We start from the raw sequence: 20,690 nt of genomic DNA on the forward strand, positions 1-20,690 counted from the left end.
TTCCCATAATACAGCCACTTAGCAAAGCAATTACCTCCTTAATAGCTGGCACTTCCTCGACCTTGACCGGTTTCGAACCAGCGACTTCATTATCGTTCCCTATTAAAAAAAAGGCAAGGCGCTTTATTGTATCGCGTCTTTAAAAAAGTGTACATAGAAGTGAGCAGCTCGGCTGACTGAGGGCAAGTAAGAAGAAAGAACCACTTCAAAAATTACCTGTCTCAGCAAGAAAAAGAAAAGGCCCCTTGAGGGCGTAGCGTTTGTCAGCTGATCACAAATTCTTCGCTGATAATAATAGCCCCTCGCGCTCGCGCTGCTATTGTTACACGATGAAATCGATGTGATACGGCGCATGCGCGAGCGCGCGGCTGGAGTCCCGACCCGCAGCTGGCCAGTCAGTGTGCCCGCTGCTCTGAAGCAAACGTGTGATCCAGAAAACGCAATGCCGGCTGACCAGGAACTTAGCACGCTGCTGGACAGGCGACAGGCCATTGTGGAGGGTCGCGATGTGCAGCCCCTACAGAAGCCTATCAAGACCAGCGTATACACCGAGTTCCACGAGCTGTCGAGGCGGGAAATTAAGGAATACGAGAATACCTTCCGGAAGTAAGTGTGTACGATTCTATTCTTTAAACTGAGAGGAGAATTTGGTTAAGATGAGCTTGACTGACAGCGCATTGAATTCTGTAGGAAGAGACAAATGCAACCGCTGTCGCTGTGTGTTTTCACAAAGCATTTAATTGTTTGTGATTTCATTTGATGTTTTCAAAAACTTGTCTTGGAAAAATGTCTGTTCTCTAAAAAACAAACTGACCTTCCTTTTACGACTGCCGAATTGCACTTATGTCATCAGTCATCACAGTCAATAACCCCAAGTAATCCTTGATAAAACAGTATTGTCGATATTCGTGTAGTGTAACTCAATAAAATATTACGAAAGAAACGTTTTACATGTTAGGTATTGTCCTGTCATTCGCTAAAGTGGACATCTTCTGGGATAGCTGAAAGTCAGATTTGAAACTTATCATTCTGAGTTATTTTCTTGATGTTGAGTGAATCTTAATTTCTGTACGACTTAATTACGTCGTCAGTCATTCAGTCATTACTGATCCACATTTAGGACAGTCGCTCAGGTGGCAGGTTCCCTATCAGTTCTTTTCCTAGCCTTTTCTTAAATGATTGCAAAGAAATTGGAAATTTATTGAACATCACCCTTGGTAAGTTATTCAAATTCCTAACTCCTCTTCCTATAAACGAATATTTGCCCCAGTTTGTGCTCTTGAATTCCAACTTTATCTTCATATTGTGATCTTTCCAACTTTTAAAGACGCCACTCAGACTTATTCCTCTGCTAATGTCATTCCACGCCATGCCTCCGCTGTCATCTTGGAACATACCACTTAGTCGAACAGCTCGTCTCCCTTCTCTCAAGCCCTCTCAGCCAAAACTTTCCAATATTTTTGTAATGCTACTCTTTTATCCGAAATCACCCATACAATGGGATTAATTTAGAGATTTTTAAATTCGCTCACTACTTCACTCCAATACTGTAGTTCTGTTCTTTCTTTTGTATTTCATGAAGTTTCCATAACTGAGCTTTTGGGCTTTTTAAGTTTATTAATTTTTAACCATCTCTTTCCCATGTTTTATGTGGGGTTGGTCGAGGACCAACCCGGCCGGCCCCGTGTTCGATTCCCGGCCAGGTCAGGGATTTTACCTGGATCTAATGGCTGGTTTCGAGGTCCACTCAGCCTGCGTGAATAGAACGGAGGAGTTATCTGACGATGGAATAGCGGCCCCGGTCTAGAAAGCCAAGAATAACGGCCGAAAGGATTCGTCGTTCTGACCACACACCACCTCGTAATCTGCAGGTCTTCGGGCTGAGTAGCAGTCGCTTGGTTGGCCCTTGGGTGCCATGGGGTTTGGTTTTGGTCGAGGACCCAAACTCAGTTTAGCATTTCGCTGAGGATTTAAGGCCTGAAGTAATTTCTGTAGCTATCTCAACTTTAGCTTCCAAATAATAATAATAATAATAATAATAATAATAATAATAATAATAATAATAATAATAATAATAATAATAATAATAATAATATATTTATTTTTTGACACCTCCATACAGGCCATGAAGGCCCTTGGAGGAGTGGAAGGTAAAGGCTTCCACCATTGTTAACCGCGGCACGTGATGGGGTAGAGTGGTTGACTCTACGCCCGGCCGCCTTTGCCCCCAGGAATTAACCTGGTACTCATTTTTGGTGTAGGCTGAGTGAACCTCAGGACCATATGCACCTCCGGAAGTGGAAATCTCGTTTCTTAAATTTTACGACTTCCTGACGGGGATTCGAACCCACGTCCTTCCGGGCGAACCGAGCACGCCTTTACCGCCTCGGCCAGGCAGCCCCTAATAATAATAATAATAATAATAATAATAATAATAATAATAATAATTCCGCCTCTGGTGTAGCGGTTATTGTGATTAGCTGACACCCCCGAAGACCCGGATTCGATTCCCGGCTCTGCCACGAAATTGGAGAAGCGGTACGAAGGCTGGAACGGGGTCCACTCAGCCTCGGAAGGTCAACTGAGTAGAGGGGGGGGGGGTTCAATTCCTACTTGAGCCATCCTCGAAGCGTTTTTCCGTGGTTTCCATCCACATGCCGGGTTGGTACGGCCGCTTTCTTGTCTACCCCTTCCAATATTCCCATCCCCCTACAAAATCACTGTTTAGCATAGCAGCCGAGGCCACATGGGGGTACTGGTCCTCCTTCCCAGTTGTATCCCCCGTCACAAAGTCTCACGCTCCAGAACACTGCCCTTGAGGCTGTAGAGATAGGATCCCTCGCTGAGTCCGAGAGAAAACCAACCCTGGAAAGGTAAGCAGATTAAGAAAGAAATGAAATGAAATGGCGTGTGGCAGGACAAGTTTGGCTCGCGTCGTGATGATGAAGACGTCACATATACAGGGTCTTTTTTTATGGCTTGTTCTGTGTGTCAGGGGAACACGCACGGAAGGCGATAGCCAGGTGACTCATTTGCCGCGAGTTGCTCTGAGTGGTGCTGCGGAACGTTGTTATTATTATATTTAACTGACCATGCACTGACAAGGAAAACAAACCCACCCGGCAGTTTAGTTCTATTGGCTAGTTGCATCTTTCACTTTTACCTGAAGGTTATGGCATCCGACTTGATACACTGCATTAATATTTCAGTATGTATTAATTCAGGCTCTAAGTATTCATACAATGTTTTTTCGATTGTACGTATAAAAGATGTTGAAATGCCGTCACGCTTCGCCTCACCTCTGCTCAAAATGTTAATGGAAGAGAAACCACTGAAGGCGTCTCCGAAAAACGTAAAATTAGTAGTTAGAGGGATATAAAACCAATAGCATTATTATTAATTAGAAAACACTAAAATATGCAGAATATAAAACAAGTGTATTATTTTTAGGATATTTAATAATAATAATAATAATAATGCGCTAATTATAAAAGTGGCCTAAACAGAGGAGAAAGGTGGGCCCACGATTGTCGTAAGTCTACCCTTTGGTACCGTTTCCTGATACGGGTTCGGGGATGAGATAAAATTATCTGGCATTGTTCTACGGCCGGATGCCATTCCTGACGCCAATTTCAGTTGAGGAGCTAATCAAGGTTAAATGAATGACGGTGAATGTGACTGGGTAAGGAGGTGGAAGGTCTATGAATAGGAACTATCCCGGCATTCGCCTGGAAGTGAAAATGGTAAACCACTGAAAACCATTCTCAGGATAGCCGTCGGTGGGGTTCGAACCTACAACCCTGATGGGTCTTGGCCTACAGAGCGGCCGCTGTTCAGCCCGAAGGTCTGTAGATAATAAGGTCCTTATTCGTGACTTTCTAGACCGGAGACGCTACCTCACAGTCACATAGTTCCCACGTAGTCTACGGCTGTGCAGAGTTCGTGTTTTACTTAAGCGGATCCATTTTTCTTTTACCATTAAGAACTTTGTCCAGCTTCATGGGTGAGTAGTCAACGGAACCCGGCTTAGATTCTCGGCCGGGTCGAGGGTCTTTTCGTAAATTGTTAATATTATTCTTCAATATTCCTGCAACTCTCCAACAGATCACACCTTACTATCCTCGACGGAGCAATAGGCACACGGAATAATAAAAATAATAATAATAATAATAATAATAAATAAATAATAAGAACAAAGGCCTGACAGGAAAATTGGAAATGAAGGAAAGAAAGATCTTAAGGAAAAGTCTTGGCCCAATAAAAGACAAGAAGAATACAGACGTCGGTATAACCATGAACTGTATAGCCTACTCATGACCAGAAGACCTCTGATGAATGAAGGAGAATTCCATTTTATGGCCACTTGCTAACAATGAAACGCACACGATTATCGAACCAGATCTTTACCTATTTTAAAGATAAGAAGAAAACTTGATGCAAGGAGGAGGTGATGGTGGTGGTGATTTTTGTTTTAAGAGGAAGTACAACTGGGCAACTTTCCTCTATATAACACTAATCAGAGAGAAAAAATGGAAGGGGTCCGACACTTCGAAAAATGAAGTTATCGGGCAAAGGAAGACAAGGGCCACGAAGGGCGTGAAACTGAAAGACTTCCTAGCCCTCGCAAACCTAATAGCGCCGGGATCTGAAAAGAACAACAGTTGACCAAGGGAGGTCGGATAGGATAGATGAAAATGAGGAGCCTGGCACAAGTAAGTGGAAGCAATGCCAGAACTCAGCTAAGGACCCCGTGGTCGCCGACCCACACTCCAAAGTTCAGAGCACCTGGGGCCCCTTTTAGTCGCCTCTTACGACAGGCAGGGGATACCGTGGTTGTTACTCTCAAGGAGGTGGAAAGGGACCTACAGGAGATAGGGGGGTCGGGGAATCACTTATGAAGATATACAAGAACGCAACCCACTCAGGAGGAAGCTAAAAGACCACCAGGCCAAAGTTGAACAGGGGAAAGACGTCGACAGAGGAGCCCAGATAAGACAGTTGAAATAACGTCGCTAATAGCCGATAGGAACAAATAATAATAATAATAATAATAATAATAATAATAATAATAATAATAATAATAATAATTGGTTTATGTCCCGCTAATTATTTTACGTTTGTTTGAAGGCGATTTTTGTCCTGTAAGTGTTGGTTTGCATGCCAATAAATCTGTCGACACAAGAATGGTGTATTTGTATCACCGGAGCGAGCCAGGATCGAACCCGTCAATTTAGACTCAGGCCAGCATTTCTATAGTCTGAGCTACTCCGCCCAGCAATTTGTTAAAAAGAAGCGTACAAGGGACTTCAGAGAAAAAAAACCCGCACACTCAAAGTAAACATGGTCAATCTCTCGGTCAAGATGTTGCCAGATTTGAAAAACAACAACAACTAAGCTTTTTTCACCTGCTACGTCAAGATTCATCAGCACACTTCTCCCTTGTTTTTCGTCCTTGATATCACCTCTGGCAAGGCGGCATATCCTAAAGGAAGAGTTACTTATAAAAGAACAGTACAATTCCATTGTATTAAGACGTGCGATCCATACCAGGAAATGTGGTGAAAAAATGGTAGTGATACAGCCGCGAGGGATTTGTTTTGATGTCATTATCTTACCACATCCTACCGTCCTTGGCAGACATAGCTGAGACGAGCCGTCCCTCAGGGCCAAGGCTCACAGCTGGCGAACAGAGGGGAGTTTGTGTTACCTCTACTGATAAACTCCCTCCGTGTATCAATCGACCTCTCCCAAGTGCGGAGAAAAGTCCAAACTCAGCCACAGAACTCCAGTTTCTCTCCCATTTGGTTGAGTAAAATGGACACATCGTAGAGCAGCGTTAAAGAAAACCTGAACATAGTACAATAGGCCATGAAGATCATGTGCAGTGGACATGAATGCTTTCTGTGTTTGTGGTTTCCAGAGAATATCTCTGTTTCTTTTATATCGTGATAGTGTTCAATTGTTATTGCCGTAATCTAGATCTACTTTCTTTTGTTTGTTAGGATATAATATTGCCTTAACTTATTTGCCCTAAGTTCTTCCCTAGTAGATTCTATATAATGGGTCCATAAATTAATCTGCTAAGAGTGTTATTTCTTACATTATCATTTAGACTGTTACGGCCCGTGGAACTATTCATGATGTAATATTTTTGGATTAAGCCGTGTAATGAACTATATAAACACACTCAACGCGCGTTTCCAAACGTACCTTGCCGTTCTCCATGAGGAGAAAACAGAAAAGGGAAACACGACGCCTCAATGGTTGCTAAGAGAAAGTAACAAAGAATTTAAAATGGTATCCTCAGATGTAATAGGGCCGCCATTTTAGTCCCATGCTAGGGACAACGAATGACAGCTAAAATCTTATATAGGTACAATAAACGAACTGTATTTGGAATTTCATTTCAGATTAGGCAGCTCTTGCCACCAGCTAAAGACAATCTTTGGGAAAGCTTGTAAGCTTGTAGGATTCCAGCAAGATATAGCAGATATCCTGGATTCAGGAGGTCAGTTAGACCGTATCGCGATTGACCTGTCTAAGGCATTTGATAGGGTGGATCATGGGAGACGACTGGCAAAAATGAGTGCAATTGGATTAGACAAAAGAGTAACTGAATGGGTGTCTCTGTTTCTAGAAAATAGAACTCAGAGATTTAAAGTAGGTGAAGCATTATCTGTCCCTGTAATAATTAAGAGGGGAATTCCTCAAGGCAGTATTATTGGACCTTTATGTTTTCTTAAGTATATCAATGATATGAGTAGAAGTAGAATCAGAGATAAGGCCTTTTGCAGATGATGTTTTTCTGTACAGAGTAATAAATAAGTTACAAGATGGTGAGCAACTGCAAAATGACCTCGATAATGTGAGATGGACAGCAGGCAATGGTATGTTGATAAACGGAGTTAAAAGTCAGGTTGTGAGTTTCACAAATAGGAAAAGTCCTCTCAGTTTTAATTACTGCGTTGATGGGGTGAAAGTTTCCTTTGGGGATCATTGTAAATACCTACGTATGGATATAAGGAAAGATCTCCATTGGGGTAAACACATAAATATGATTGTAAATAAAGGGTACAGATCTCTGCACATGCTTATGAGGGTATTTAGGGGTTGTAATAAGGATGCAAAGGAGAGAGCATATTTGTCTCTGGTGAGACCCCAACTAGAGTATGGATCCAGTGTATGGGACCCTCACCAGGATTACTTGATTCAGGAATTGGAAAAATCCAAAGAAAAGCAGGTCCATTTGTTCTGGGCGATTTCCCACAAAAGAGTAGCGTTACAAAAATGTTGCAAAGTTTGGGCTGGGAAGACTTGGGAGAAATGAGACGAGCTGCTCGACTAAGTGGTATGTTCCGAGCTGTCAGTAGAAAGATGGCGTGGGAGAACATCAGTAGACGAATAAGTTTGAGTGGTGTCTTCAAAAGTAGGAAAGATCACAATATGAAGATAAAGTTGGAATTCAAGAGGACAAATTGGGGCAAATATTCGTTTATAAGAAGAGGAGTTAGGGACTGGAATAACTTACCAAGAGAGATGTTCAATAAATTTCCAATTTCTTTGCAATCATTTAAGAAAAGGCTTGGAAAACAACAAATAGGGAATCTGCCACCTGGGCGACTGCCCTAAATGCAGATCAGAAGTGATTGATTGATTGATTGATTGATTGATTGATTGATTGATTGATTGATTGATTGATTGATTGATTGATTGATTGATTGATTGAAGGACAATTTGCCTAAATTGCAACAACCGGGTGTCTACAGAGTTCCCTGTACTTGTGCCAACGTTTATATTGGGCAGACTTCGAGAACGGTATGTACTCTCATTAAGGATCATAATATGTGTATCAGACTCAACCAACCTGATAAATCAGCTGTTGCTGGGCATGAAGTCATGTTCCAACGAGGGGATGTTCTTGCCTGTATAAAACAATATCTCCCCAGAAACATCAGTGGGGCGGTTGAAATACGTGAACACCCAGATAATTTCAACCACGATACAGGCTACAAACTCAGTACATATCTTAGGGCACCATTTTAAATTTTGTGTTGCTTTCTCTTAGCAACTATTGTTGCGTCGTGTTTCCGTTTTCTGTATTCTCCTGATGAAGAAAGACAAGGTCGCGCGTCGAGTGTGTTAATATACAAAGGGCACTAGGAAAGTTTTGCAATATGAGTAAACGCTTTAGACTTTTTCGAAATAATTTCCACCACACTCAATACACTTCTCTATACGTCGAAACCAGTCACGTAACCAACTCTGCCACTTTTCTTCGGTTACATTTTCACACTCTTGGTCCCATGCTGCCAGAAGCTCCTCGTCGGGTGCAAAATACCGCCCTTTCAGCTTCATCTTAACTTCTGGGAAGAGTGCGAATTCACATGGGGGCAAGATCAGGACTGTATGGAGGGTGATCAAGCACAGTCAACCCTGATCTGGCAAGAAAATCCATTGTTACATTAGCACGATGTGCTGGAGCATTGTCGTGATGCAAGAGCCAAGTGTTGAACCGTGAACTTGGACGGAGCTGCTTGAGAGCCTGGATGACCTGAGGCAGACAAGTCTCACTGTACCACTTCGCAGTAACTGTCCTTTGTGTTTCTAGCACAACCCGAGTCAAGATGCCCCGTTTAGTGAAGAATACTGCAGTCATCCTTTTCTTCACTGACCTTGACTTTCGCAGTCACAGGAGTACCCTCATCTTCAAACAGCCACACCTTGCTCTGGGATTTTGTTGGGACATCGTAATAATAAAACCAAGTTTCGTCACCTGTAACGATGCTATTGATGTTATGCGAAGTCCCATTTTCAAACTGTTTTAGCATTTTTCGGCACCATTTCACTCAATGTGCCCTTTGTTCCTCTGAAAGTGAATGGGGCACCCAAAGGGAACAAACCTTTCTAACATGGTCGAGTAGAATTGAAGGAATAACTGGTGCAGGGATGTGGAGGTTTCTTCTACCTGCCGATATGTCAACCGCCTCTCTTGCTGCAACATTTTCCTCACAGCTTCAATGTTTTCCTCAGTCGCTGATTCAGACGGTCGCCCAGAACGAGGATCGTTTTCAACCTCAAACTTTCCCCTCTGGAACTCTTTGTACCAGCGGAAAATTGTTGTGCGATGTGGATAGTCTTTCCCCAGCACAGGAGTCATTTCCTCCAGGCACTGGTCAACAGTTAATCCACGAGAAAAATTGTAGCGGATAATTGCGCGATATTCACCTTTAGACCACATTGACATCTCAACTTGCTTTCAGTCCCACTGCTTGGTAATAACCGTGCTGTCTTCTAGACTGGTTTTCACCCCTCTTATCATCCCTCACCATAACAGGGGTGTCCAGCCAACCGTTTTTGTGTATTGCAAAACTTTCCTAGTGCCCTTTGTACATTATTACGCGGCATAATCTCCTAAATATTACATTATGAATAGTGTTATTTCTTTATTTTAAAATCTTCCCCTGTCACTATATTGAATTTTCTCGATTGATACCATGGAAACTATTATATAGATTTCCTCTCCACTAGTTTTTTGCAGTGCCCTGCTTAAGGGAGCCATTTGTCGAACGGGCAATCTCAATCTCTTGCCCTATCGGGGTTGTTGCTGCACGTCCGTTGGTATAACCAAATACCAGAGACAATACGCGACACTTAATGATTTAGCCTTGTTAAAATGGGAGACAATTCGACGGTGGCGCTCCTAGTGACTTGACCTGAAGAGTAGCGCTAAATTCAAATATCAATGGAAATGCATATACGAACATGGATAAAGAAATTACGTCTAGAAAGAAAGTGTTATTGAGATATTAGCTTCGAAGTTGCTAAAGCAATTCTGGATAAATGAATGAAGAATTATTTAAAAGGTTATTATTTAAAGACTGAAGTTAGACATATAGGGTAAACAAGATGTGAAATGGAGTGCTGTGAAATGGGTTGATCTTTCATTTATGCATTACTTTTTTGCTTTAGCATTCCTGCCTGAATTTTTATGGTTAGATTTGTCTTTTTTCTCATTTAAAAACATTTTATCATCACATTAAGACACTTGTCAATAAAAATACCGGCACATTCTACTGCATTTGGTATAACTTTAAACTGACCTACACGTGACCCCCGAGTGGTGTCAAGATAGCAACTACATTGGCTGCTGGACGTATGGACCATCAGACCATCCATTACGACGTCATGTGGAGTGTCCACTCCGTAAATTTAATGGAACAATGAAGGAAGAAAATTGGATATTTAAACCTACTACTAATTTATATATATTGATAATATCGTAACACTGTATCTTCTTGCCATATGAAATAAATAAATCAATCAATAATAAGATTACGTGAAAACAATATTAATTTACCAGTGTTTGGCCTTGGCTGATGACTCCGAATGTTGACTCCCCCGATTCTAACGTATATGTCCTTTTTGTTCTGCAACACTTCCGATAGTGCGCCGTTAAATTACAAGCCTTGCAAACTTTGTTTTGGGCAGGGCACTTTTATTTGTTTCTCCGCAGCGATAACATTGCCTTTCTGCTCTATTTTGATAACTATTATAACTAGTTTTCGGCGGACCACCAGTGTTTTTGCCCCTAACTTCTTTGTGAAGTCCCATATTTCTGTCTATTCGACATACTATACAGCTCTTGTCGTCCTTACTAAAATGTTTTATCATTTCGCGAGCCCGGCCAATGTCAGCCAAATCGTCTAGTGAGACAGAAGATTTTTCCAATATTCTCTTTCTAACTTCAGCTGATTTGCAACCCTCTACGAACTGGTCACAAATAAACATGTTTTCCAGTTCTTCTTTTATTGTGGTATCTTTAAAATCACATTTGACATCTTGTTGACGCAACCTAGATATAAAGGCGTCAGATGTTTCATTAATATCCTGTTTCATAGACTTCACAATATGCCTCTCAAATAGCGGATTGCTTTTCGGTAAAAAATGTTTATCTAACAATTCTATAGTATATTCATGCACAGCTTTACCTGTTGTGTTCAGGGATGGAATAAGATATGTCTTGCAAGCCTTCTCCACGCGAATGTAGGTAAATTACCTGTTTTCTAGCAGAATATGTTATACCTTTTGCGGCAAATATACAACGCGACCGAACGTTTCTGTTTTTTCCATCTCGAAGCAAGGCTGGTGACATCTCCATTTTAATCTGTTCTGAACGTTTAGTTTACGGATTTTACCGACTGCGCCATAATGTATAGCGATTTAAACGAAATAAACAGTACTTTTATTGACAGTCGCCATTACATCCAAAATATACACAACAGTTCCGTTCTTCTCGATCGTACAACACACACATCGATATCCTTCATATCGACAGTACAGTAGCCTACATGCAGTTAAATAAGAACTATAATTGCTGTCATTTGTTGGAGGGAAGAACGTTATTGTGACCACTCAGACAAGAAGGGATTTGTGGACTTTTCTTCATTGAGCAATATCATGACACACTTGGAATTCAGCATTTCATAATTTCATCCTACACTCTACCGAATATTTTACCAGGGTACTTGATTCAAATTTTGGTTGAAAAGAGTCTTCAAGGAACTGAAGCTTTCTCCTCCGTGTGGCTGAGTCAGTGTTTTCCGAATGATTCTTCCCTTCCAGTGATGACATTCAATGTTACACCAACACCTTTAATCTTCTTATCTTGCAGAGCAAACGGTTTCGAGACGTTTCATTTTACGACTGTGATAACGCCTTGGAGATAAAGTGCGATATGGCGCAGGAGTCTCAGTAAGGTAGAATTTGGTCAGAGCTTCTTCACGAAGATAGCAGCAGCAGCTACTGCTCTTGATTTCCGAAACTTCATGTCGATCCACGTGAATTAAATGTGGTAGGTGGCGGTTAGCGTGATTAGCTGCCAGTCCCCGACTCTCCCACGAAATTTGAAATGTGGTACGAGGGCTGGAACGGGGTCCACTCAGCATCGGGAGATCAACTGAATAGAGGGCGTTCGATATCCACCCCAGCCAACCTCCAATTGCTTTCACGTGGTTTTCCCACTTCTTCATGCAAATGCCGGGATGGAAGGCCACCGCCGTTTCCTTCCCTCTTCCCATCCCTCCAAGGCCCCTGTTCAGCACAGCAGGTGAGGCTGCCTTGACGAGGTACTGCTCCTCCTCCCAGTTGTATCCCCCGACCAAAGTCTCAGGCTGCAGAACACTGCCCTTGAGGCGGTAGAGGTGGAATCCCTCGCTGGGTCCGGGAGAAAACCAACCCAGAGAGTGAACGCATAAAGAAAAAAAAGGTTCTCTGTCACTGAAGCTTTTATGTTGCGTTTTCGAGAGAGGGGACACAAATTGAAACCTGCATAGAGTTAGTCAGTTATCAGGTTTTAGACGCCGAGATGCCAGAACTTTGTCCCACAAGAGTTATTTTACGTGCCGGCCAATCTACAGACACGAGGCTGGCTCCTTCAAGTAGCCTACTACCGGACTGAGCGGGGATCAAACTGGCGCTCCACCGTCTGAAGAAGCTAGGCCCAACTGTAGATGAGGGCGCGCAGCTGGGAGATAGTGGGTTCGAGCGCAACTGTCGGCAGTCCTGAAGACACCAGGCAAATGCTGGTGTTGTACCTTAATTAAGGTACTCTTAGCCCTTTCCTATCCCATCGTCGCCATAAAACTTATCTCTGTCGGTGCGACGTAAAGCAAATTGTTGATAAACTGAAATAGGATGGTTTACAGAGTAAGTTGGCTACACGGTATGAAGCTCGCATTCTGGAGCCCCACCGTCGGGAGCCTTGAAGCTGATTTTCCGAAGTTTCCCATTATCACCTCAAGTACCTTCATTAAGGCCACAGCAGTCTCTTCGTTGTCGAACATCCCACACGGCAGACCGCTAGTCTCCTACTAAACGCAACTTGGCCGGTTCGATCCTAGTGTTATTTGAAGGTGCTCGAATACGACAGGCTCGTTTCGGTAGATTTACTATCACATTAAACGTGTGGAACAAAATTCCGGCAACCCACACCCTCCAAAAACCATACGAGTAGTTGGTGCGTAAAACCAATAACGTGATTATCATTAATCGTGAAATTACCAGCGTTTCGCCCCAACAGGCCAGCGCGATTTTCAGACGGTTTGCCACACCTTTGCAAGACACTGGCGACCATAGAGCCGTAGTTTCGTGATTGCAAAAGCCTAAAGAGTGTGGATACTTAAACATTCACCATCGATTAGCCTAAATGACGTTAAATTATATTATTATTATTATTATTATTATTATTATTATTATTATTATTAGACAGAATACTTTATGATTTCTTCGTTTGCCTCCTTGGCTGAAAGGTCAGCGTGCTGCTGTGTTTCGGTTCGGAGGGTCCTAGGTTCGACTCTCGGTCGGCTCGGGACACGCAGTACATCACACTACCCACCAGCACAGAAATAAATACACCCTTGTGATAGGGTTGGCATCAGGACGGGCATCCGGCCGTAAAACTGGATCAATTATCCTCATTTGACGACTCGAATGGCAGGGAGAAGACGTCATGATTTCGTCGGTAACCTGACTCGTTGGTTGAATGGTCAGGGCACTGAGTTTGATCCCTGGTGCGATTGCAGATGTTAGAGTCGTGTGTCGTTCATTGACGTAGTTGATGGACTGACTGTTTACACACAGCACACTTTACCTACCACTTCAGACGACACGTAAAAGTAGAATACTGTACACCCCTTCATATTAATTTCGCGTCAGGTAGGTCATTTAATCGCAAAACTGTGCTATGTCCTCTTGCGACACAAATCGCTTCGCGTTCCGGACTTCCAGTTTTCCTCAGTAAAGGGCCATTTTCAGTAAGGTAAAAGTCCTCAAGTCTGTTCAACCGATGACGATTGTATCGGCAAATAGGAGATTTATTCTGTATTGCATGAAAAAGAAAATGCTAACATATCGAAAAAAATAATACAACTTTCGCATTACCAGGCATTTTTGAACTGAAAACTGGATGTGGTTACGTGCCAGAAGCGACCAATTGTTTAGTTAAACGGTGTATATCTCTCTTGGGGAGTCCCTGCGTAATTAACTTCTGAAACAAAATTGGCTATTGCCGCTGCTACTACATGAACATTTCAGGTTGGCCTTTTAATAATCGCTGTTTTATTATTTTTTTGCGTTTTGTTTTGAAACATGTTTAACAAAACTGCTTTGTCGACAAAGATTTACAATTGGTAGTTTATTTCCATGGTGTTTGTCGCAGATTACAGGGTCCCTCATAAACCCGCACCGAACGCAGCGTGTTTGTACTCTGCGCTACGTCAGCTGCAGTATGGGAGGCGCGCGCAAGCATCAGTCCCCGAGCTGTTAACATGCTGAGACACCGTGTTTCGTATGTAAAAGTTCTGGTTTCATCTTAATGGTCGTGTGAACACTCACATCTCTCGCTGCTAGTGTGCAGAAAATCCTAATGGTCATTCATATTAGCGCAAGAGGCCAATTATTTTCGAGAAGACAATAAATGCAGAGAGGTACCAAGATGACATTTTGATGCCGTTCTTCCATCAGATAACTGGAGAAGAAAAATCGCGTGGATGGTTTCAACGAGATTCACCCCCGCTCATACAGTAGGAGATTCCCTTCTTACAATCTCGACACATGAGAGGAACTGAAAGGAAACATTACAGTGGCCGAACTTATTCGCGTCAGGCAGAATGTGGTTACCAGATACAATGCCTATATAACCCAGGAAGGACGACACTTATAAGGCAGGATTTCATATAAGGTTCTATACACGCTTAAAGCAGGGCAGCTGCTGTAGAGCAAAGTGTGTTCGATCTGAGTTCATATGAGAGACCCTTCAATAGCGGCACCGCATGTAGCCTAAATCATTATTACTCCAGCAGTAATCTTTATATTTGAATAGACTTCTTTTAAATGGAAGGTTACGCTATATTCTAGTGCCCGAACATATTTGTTTTGGTTTGGGAGGATTTTTCTTTTAAATTCACTTGCTTTGGATTTGAAGTTTGTCTTTACATTGTGTAAAGACATTATTTTACTCTACTACAATTTAAGAAAAACACTTCGCTTGTAACAAGACTGGAATGGAATTCTCGGAGTAAATAGGAGAAAAGAAATGACGTCAGTATGGTTATTAGTGATTAGTAAAGTGTCATGATGTTTTTTCTTGACCAAAACGTAGTAAGGTGAAATAACATTTGAAGTTTGTTGAAGTTTGTCTGAACAAATGTTTCTGAAGGAATTAACAGCATTCCCCACCTTCGAAAGGTTGATTTAGTTTGCGAAGTTACGTACCCTATAAAACACCCTGTGTGTCCGTGTAACTGACTGTATTAACGAGATAGTGGGAGAGAGTAGACTGCGTAACGGAAGCGCGATGTCACGAACCGGCGACCTCGAACAGGACACGACACAAGAGAACATTTCACCGACAGACTGTGTGAACACAGTTGATTTTTTGTGTGCAGTTAATTGAGTCAATAAAAGTTAGTAAGCACATATTTGCTGCTCATTTTAAGTAGTTAGGCTGTCTTCTGAACCCCATCGTTTGGTTAAGATCGTGACCGAATTATTACCGCTACGACCCCAAGATTTAAGAGTTCGATATTGCTGAGCTGCAGCAGCTGTGGCCGACCAACGATAGAATGATAAGTCAAGGGTTCGCTACATTTCCAGTCCTATCCTACCGTCGCCATAAACATTGGTGTCAGTGCGACGTAACACCGCCAGTTTATTAGCCAGCGTATCCTCTTTTTTCAGGGGAGGGGATGGAGGGAGATAGGTCGCCCAAGACAGTTCAGTGGTAAAGTAAAACAGACGGTCAGTACTGGCACGCAGGCAGTCTAAATGACGGTACCTGTGACTGGCACCTGTGGTATGGCTCAGTTTTATAGCCTGGTGCCCTTCCCCGTGCCAAGCCATTGTAAAGGTATACAACTACTATTAAGCTGTAGCGGTTCGTGGTGTGGGGTGTTGTGTGTAGAAGAGATGCGTATTGAGACAAACACCCAATTCCAGAGTCAGAGGAATTAGCCATACGCAGTTAAAATCGTCGGCCCGACCGAGAATCGAACTTGGAACCCTCTGAACCGAAAACGAGTACGCTGACCAGGCGACCAAGGAGTCGCATTATTATTATTTTTATTATTATTATTATTATTATTATTATTATTATTATTATTATTATTATTATTATTATTATTATTGAGTGCCTCAAGGGGAGTGTCCTGGAGCGTGAGACATTGGGTCAGGGATGAAACTGGGTAGGAGGACCAGTACGTCGCCCAGGCAGCCTCACGTGCTATGCTGAACAGGGGCCTTGTAAAGGGATGGGAAGATTGGAAGGGATAGACAAGGAAGAGGGAAGGAAGCGGCCGTGGCCTTAAGTTAGGTTCAATCCCGACATTTGCCTGGAGGAGAAGTGGGAAAGCACGGAAAACCACTTCGAGCATGGCTGAGGTGGGAAACGAACTCACCTGTACTCAGTTGACCTCCCGAGGCTGAATGGATCCCGTTCCACACGTCGTACCACTTTTCAAATTTCGTACCAGAGCCGGGAATCGAACCCGGGCCGCAGCTAATTATTAATTTATTATTAAGAGAAACATGCCAGTTATTTTCTCTTGAATGTACGTCAAATAACATATTTATGTTACTGAAATATGAGCTATATAATTTTAGTTATCTTTATACAGAAGTTCTCCTCTTCCTATTTCTGTTTCGCAAGAATATGAAAGTTGTCTATTATTCATACTGCACCCTTTTGTCGGTAGAGCTGCGGTTCCTCTTGATATATGCTGTCTCCGGCTGCTAGAAAAAATATACTTACCGCATCGTAGAGATTCTTTCTCGGGTGTGCTCAGTTCCAGGTCGCCTGTGGGTTGGTGCATAGGGGTTGCCTAACTAAGGATTACCAGTAAATAGTCTAAAATAACCACCATGACACGGACTGATTATGTAATAAATAAACTTTATTGACAAAGCAAGAATTTAGTAAGTATGCACAAGGCTTAAACCAAAGCTCAATCAAGTTTAGTGTCACCGTTGAAGATGCAATATAAGAATACCTGCAATTAATCATGACTAATCTGAATGTGATCAATAAATTAATTGATTAATAGAATAATTAATTAAAAATGATCCAAATAAAATTGTCAACAAATATAAGTGAAGTGAGTCGTTGACCAAAATGCAACCTCAAGTACACCAAAATAGTGCGTTTAACAATAATATCCCAATAAAATGTCATTTACTGATTCAACTAGATCGATATAATATGGTGTGTTTACGATAGATATCATAGTGTCATAAACAAGAACTCTACTAACGTGTAATGCATTATAGTTAAGCTTGCATGTAATCTAGAACATTCCAACATTCCTAGGAGTACAATCTCCAAACTCTATGTCAATTATTTAACATTAAATACACTCATTGAAAACCTGAGGATAGATGTAACACAAATAAACCGCTGTGCAGCGTGACGTAATCATACTTATGAACTCTGCAAATTTAATTTCTAAACCCTGGATCTTACTGAACTTTAAAAAGATAAAACCTCATCTTTTAACACACTCAAAAATATGCAAATTTATGCATCAAGGCCAGTATTACTGTCAGAACCAACTTATGGCAATTAATCATCAAAATCAATTACATCGCTTCCTAATAAAATACAATTTAATTTACGACAAACATTCGTTCAGTAAGTCCTACAAATCTGTTGTGTCGTGTTCCGTGACGTAATAACACGAACCTAACACATCCTGTACTTACGTTACACGAACTGCCGTACTATTTACAAATGAGTGAACAAATCACCTATCACACTAATGGACTTAAAATTACGTAAACTAATAATATTACCTTGTAGTCACAGAGAATAATCTAACTTACACATCAATAAAATATACTCGTCAGGGTTGAGAGATGATCAACGTACGAGTCCACGTGATATTTACATTTCCTATACCGCTGCTTATTCATGCACGCACTCATAATCGTAAATGAATTTAACATAATATGATGTAGATTGCATCGTCACCGACAAACATGTTATCTTGCCCAGAGTCCTGCAATTTCAACTCTCTGGTTAAGAATATTGATTCACCATGTCCAATTATCAGTTTCATGGCTCCCCTACTCTATTCATTACAAAAAAAAAAAACAAGGAGTAATTAAAATTAAATCAACTCAAAATCAACTCACAACAACATTACGAAAAATGAGGTTCACAAACTCCTATTTAAAACCAAAGTTCAAAACACTTATTATAATGCGATGTTGGCATATAAAATGGGATTTAACTATCCTCATGAGTACTATTGCAGACTTAACCTGCTATCTTTACCTATACTTATCTAGTACAATATGCTATGCCATGTCGCCACATTTATTAATTCGTCGTGATAATAGATATTACAAATGCATTTTCACTTCACGGGGCATCTGGTCCTCCCGCTCATTTTCATACCTCGGCTTCACATTGCCGGCACATATATGCACATTGTGATATCAAGCTGTCAGAGCTTGCATATCGCTCCGTGTATTAAGCTCAATGGCTTGACTACTAACTCTCAGCTCCTCGGCTGACCATTATATTTATCCGGCTCATCGCCTCATTATCATTCCCTCATTTCTCACATACTGAGATAATTGCCCGTAGTGGCTTATCCATCATCACATAATTATCTTAACACACATATACTGTCGTCTGGGCCTAATGACATAGCATATTTTGACGCGTGGGCCTAGATTCACCACGATTAATCTTCCAATGATCACTTCCCAAATTAATGCCTCTATCAGACTACAATAAAATTCAATTACATTCTCCAAATCAAATCTGAACAGTTAACTAAGCAAATCATATTCCTCCTGTCCATGTAATCAGCATTCAGGAGAAATTTAGAATCAACTAATTAAGATGGTTGCAAAATAACCATAACAAAAAAATGAGTCTACTTTAATGTCAAAGAAAACTTCCGTCTGGTGACTAGCGAATCAAATATCATACTCTGCCACTGCCAATAAGCATAATATTGACCTCAGATCTAGTTCAAATGTAGGCCTAAGCATTTAAACTAATTCGGTCCAATCCGACAATAACATCGACAAAAAAATTAATAATAATAATAAGAAAAAGATAATTGAAATTAAACACAAACTACGTGCATAAATCAGCATTTTTACCTCTCCTCTGTGCTACACCAAAAATATGAAATTACAATACCTAAACATCTACTTAGCAGCTCGCGTAACGCCTAAGGAAATAGTACAATCAGTGAAAGATTACATGAGATTTTTGTTACTCACATTCTGCCATTAAGCTTCACCCCACAGGGGCATCCATCTGGTTGAAGTTAGAACATGTTGCAATACATAAGGCACATCTTCACAAAATTGATGTATACCTCCATGGTATCAATTTCCTTGGGCACACGACACTTTTCTTGCAACTTCAGCGGCTTAAATACTAATAATTATATACACTGACTGAAAACACATATAAAAGATTCACTTTTATTTTTTTTTTAACACCACGCCCGCTTCTCTGGACATTCCTGCGAGACGATTGTGTGAGTGTGGCCCTCGCTCCCTCAGTGAAAGTTATTTACACACTGGACTGCGGCCGGCGATAATCCCTCTGCAGCAAGTTTGTTGTCCTACTAGTTGTCAATGACCTGTGGAATAATCCATCCATTGACTCTACCACTACTGTTATTTCTTAATGGCTCCTGCTAGTAACATTTCCCGTACAGCCCATTCTTGTACGAAAGAAGTTCCTTTGTTTACCCATTACTCTCAAAATGTTACAAAGTAATATATGGCAAATAAAATTAGTGACTAATTGGCTTATCACTCAATTAGAATATCTCTATAACTCTGACCGCAATTACTCGTTCTAATACAAGACGGTGTCTTTGAATGCTCGGCTAAGTTGCCTTAAAGTTTACATTTCACAAATGTCGCCCAATGTTCAAAAGAGAGAAATTCGCTGACACGTCTGGTCTGTACGATCCTTGGTGAACAAGTGTCCCTTCCTCTTGGCGGCAGAGACCTGCTTCGATTTCTGGCGGACTGATATTTTCAGAATTTCAAGAGCGTCCTTTAATACACGCAGCTCGATGCGGACCGTCCTTATCATCTAAATTTATACTTAAACTGCTGGTGGTTCCATCACTACCCTGTGATCACCGAATTAATCATACAATTATGCACAGTATAGGTGGCGTGGGTGGGAATATATCTTTTGTCGCACCGCCGGCTGTCGTACGGTTCCGGCGCGAACTTCAGGTACTCTCGTTCCCAGACATAACTTCTGCTAACTTAATATTTACTGCATATTAACAGGATTTAGCATACACACTCACTATGATCCCCAACCTAAAGTGTCACTCTGATAAACAAGTATACAATTACTGTCCGATTCTATGACGAAAATAAATATGAGGAAGCGCTACATTTGAATAATACAAATTCAGCTCCCTGATTGGTTGACCGGTTTCAAGCGGGTAACATTGGACTGTTCCTAGTTCACTTTCGTGGGGGTGGTTGGAAGCTCTTTCTTGTCTTCAGATGGAAAACTACCACTCCTTGACCTCAATTTCAAAGTACCAACGCGTCCTCTCCCTCTTTGTGTGAAGATAATTGCTTTATTGCACCAAAACAAACCGTGCTCCGAAGTGCTCTGGCCGGCTTAAACATCTATTGTG

The 20,690-nt window shown here is 41.5% G+C and overlaps 1 protein-coding gene across 1 annotated transcript in view; it reads left to right on the plus strand.

Moving 5' to 3' along the window:
* The first annotated feature begins 379 nt into the window (after positions 1-379).
* Positions 380-20,690, plus strand: part of LOC136858776 (EF-hand domain-containing protein D2 homolog) — a 237,609-nt gene continuing 217,298 nt past the window's right edge. Inside the window, exon 1 of the mRNA XM_067138569.2 lies at positions 380-606. Within this exon, the coding sequence (XP_066994670.2) occupies positions 443-606 (164 nt within the window). The 5' untranslated portion in view covers positions 380-442. The remainder of the gene's footprint in view (positions 607-20,690) is intronic.

The sequence above is a fragment of the Anabrus simplex genome, chromosome 1, assembly GCF_040414725.1.
Source record: "Anabrus simplex isolate iqAnaSimp1 chromosome 1, ASM4041472v1, whole genome shotgun sequence".
Classification (NCBI taxonomy): Eukaryota; Metazoa; Arthropoda; class Insecta; order Orthoptera; family Tettigoniidae; genus Anabrus; species Anabrus simplex.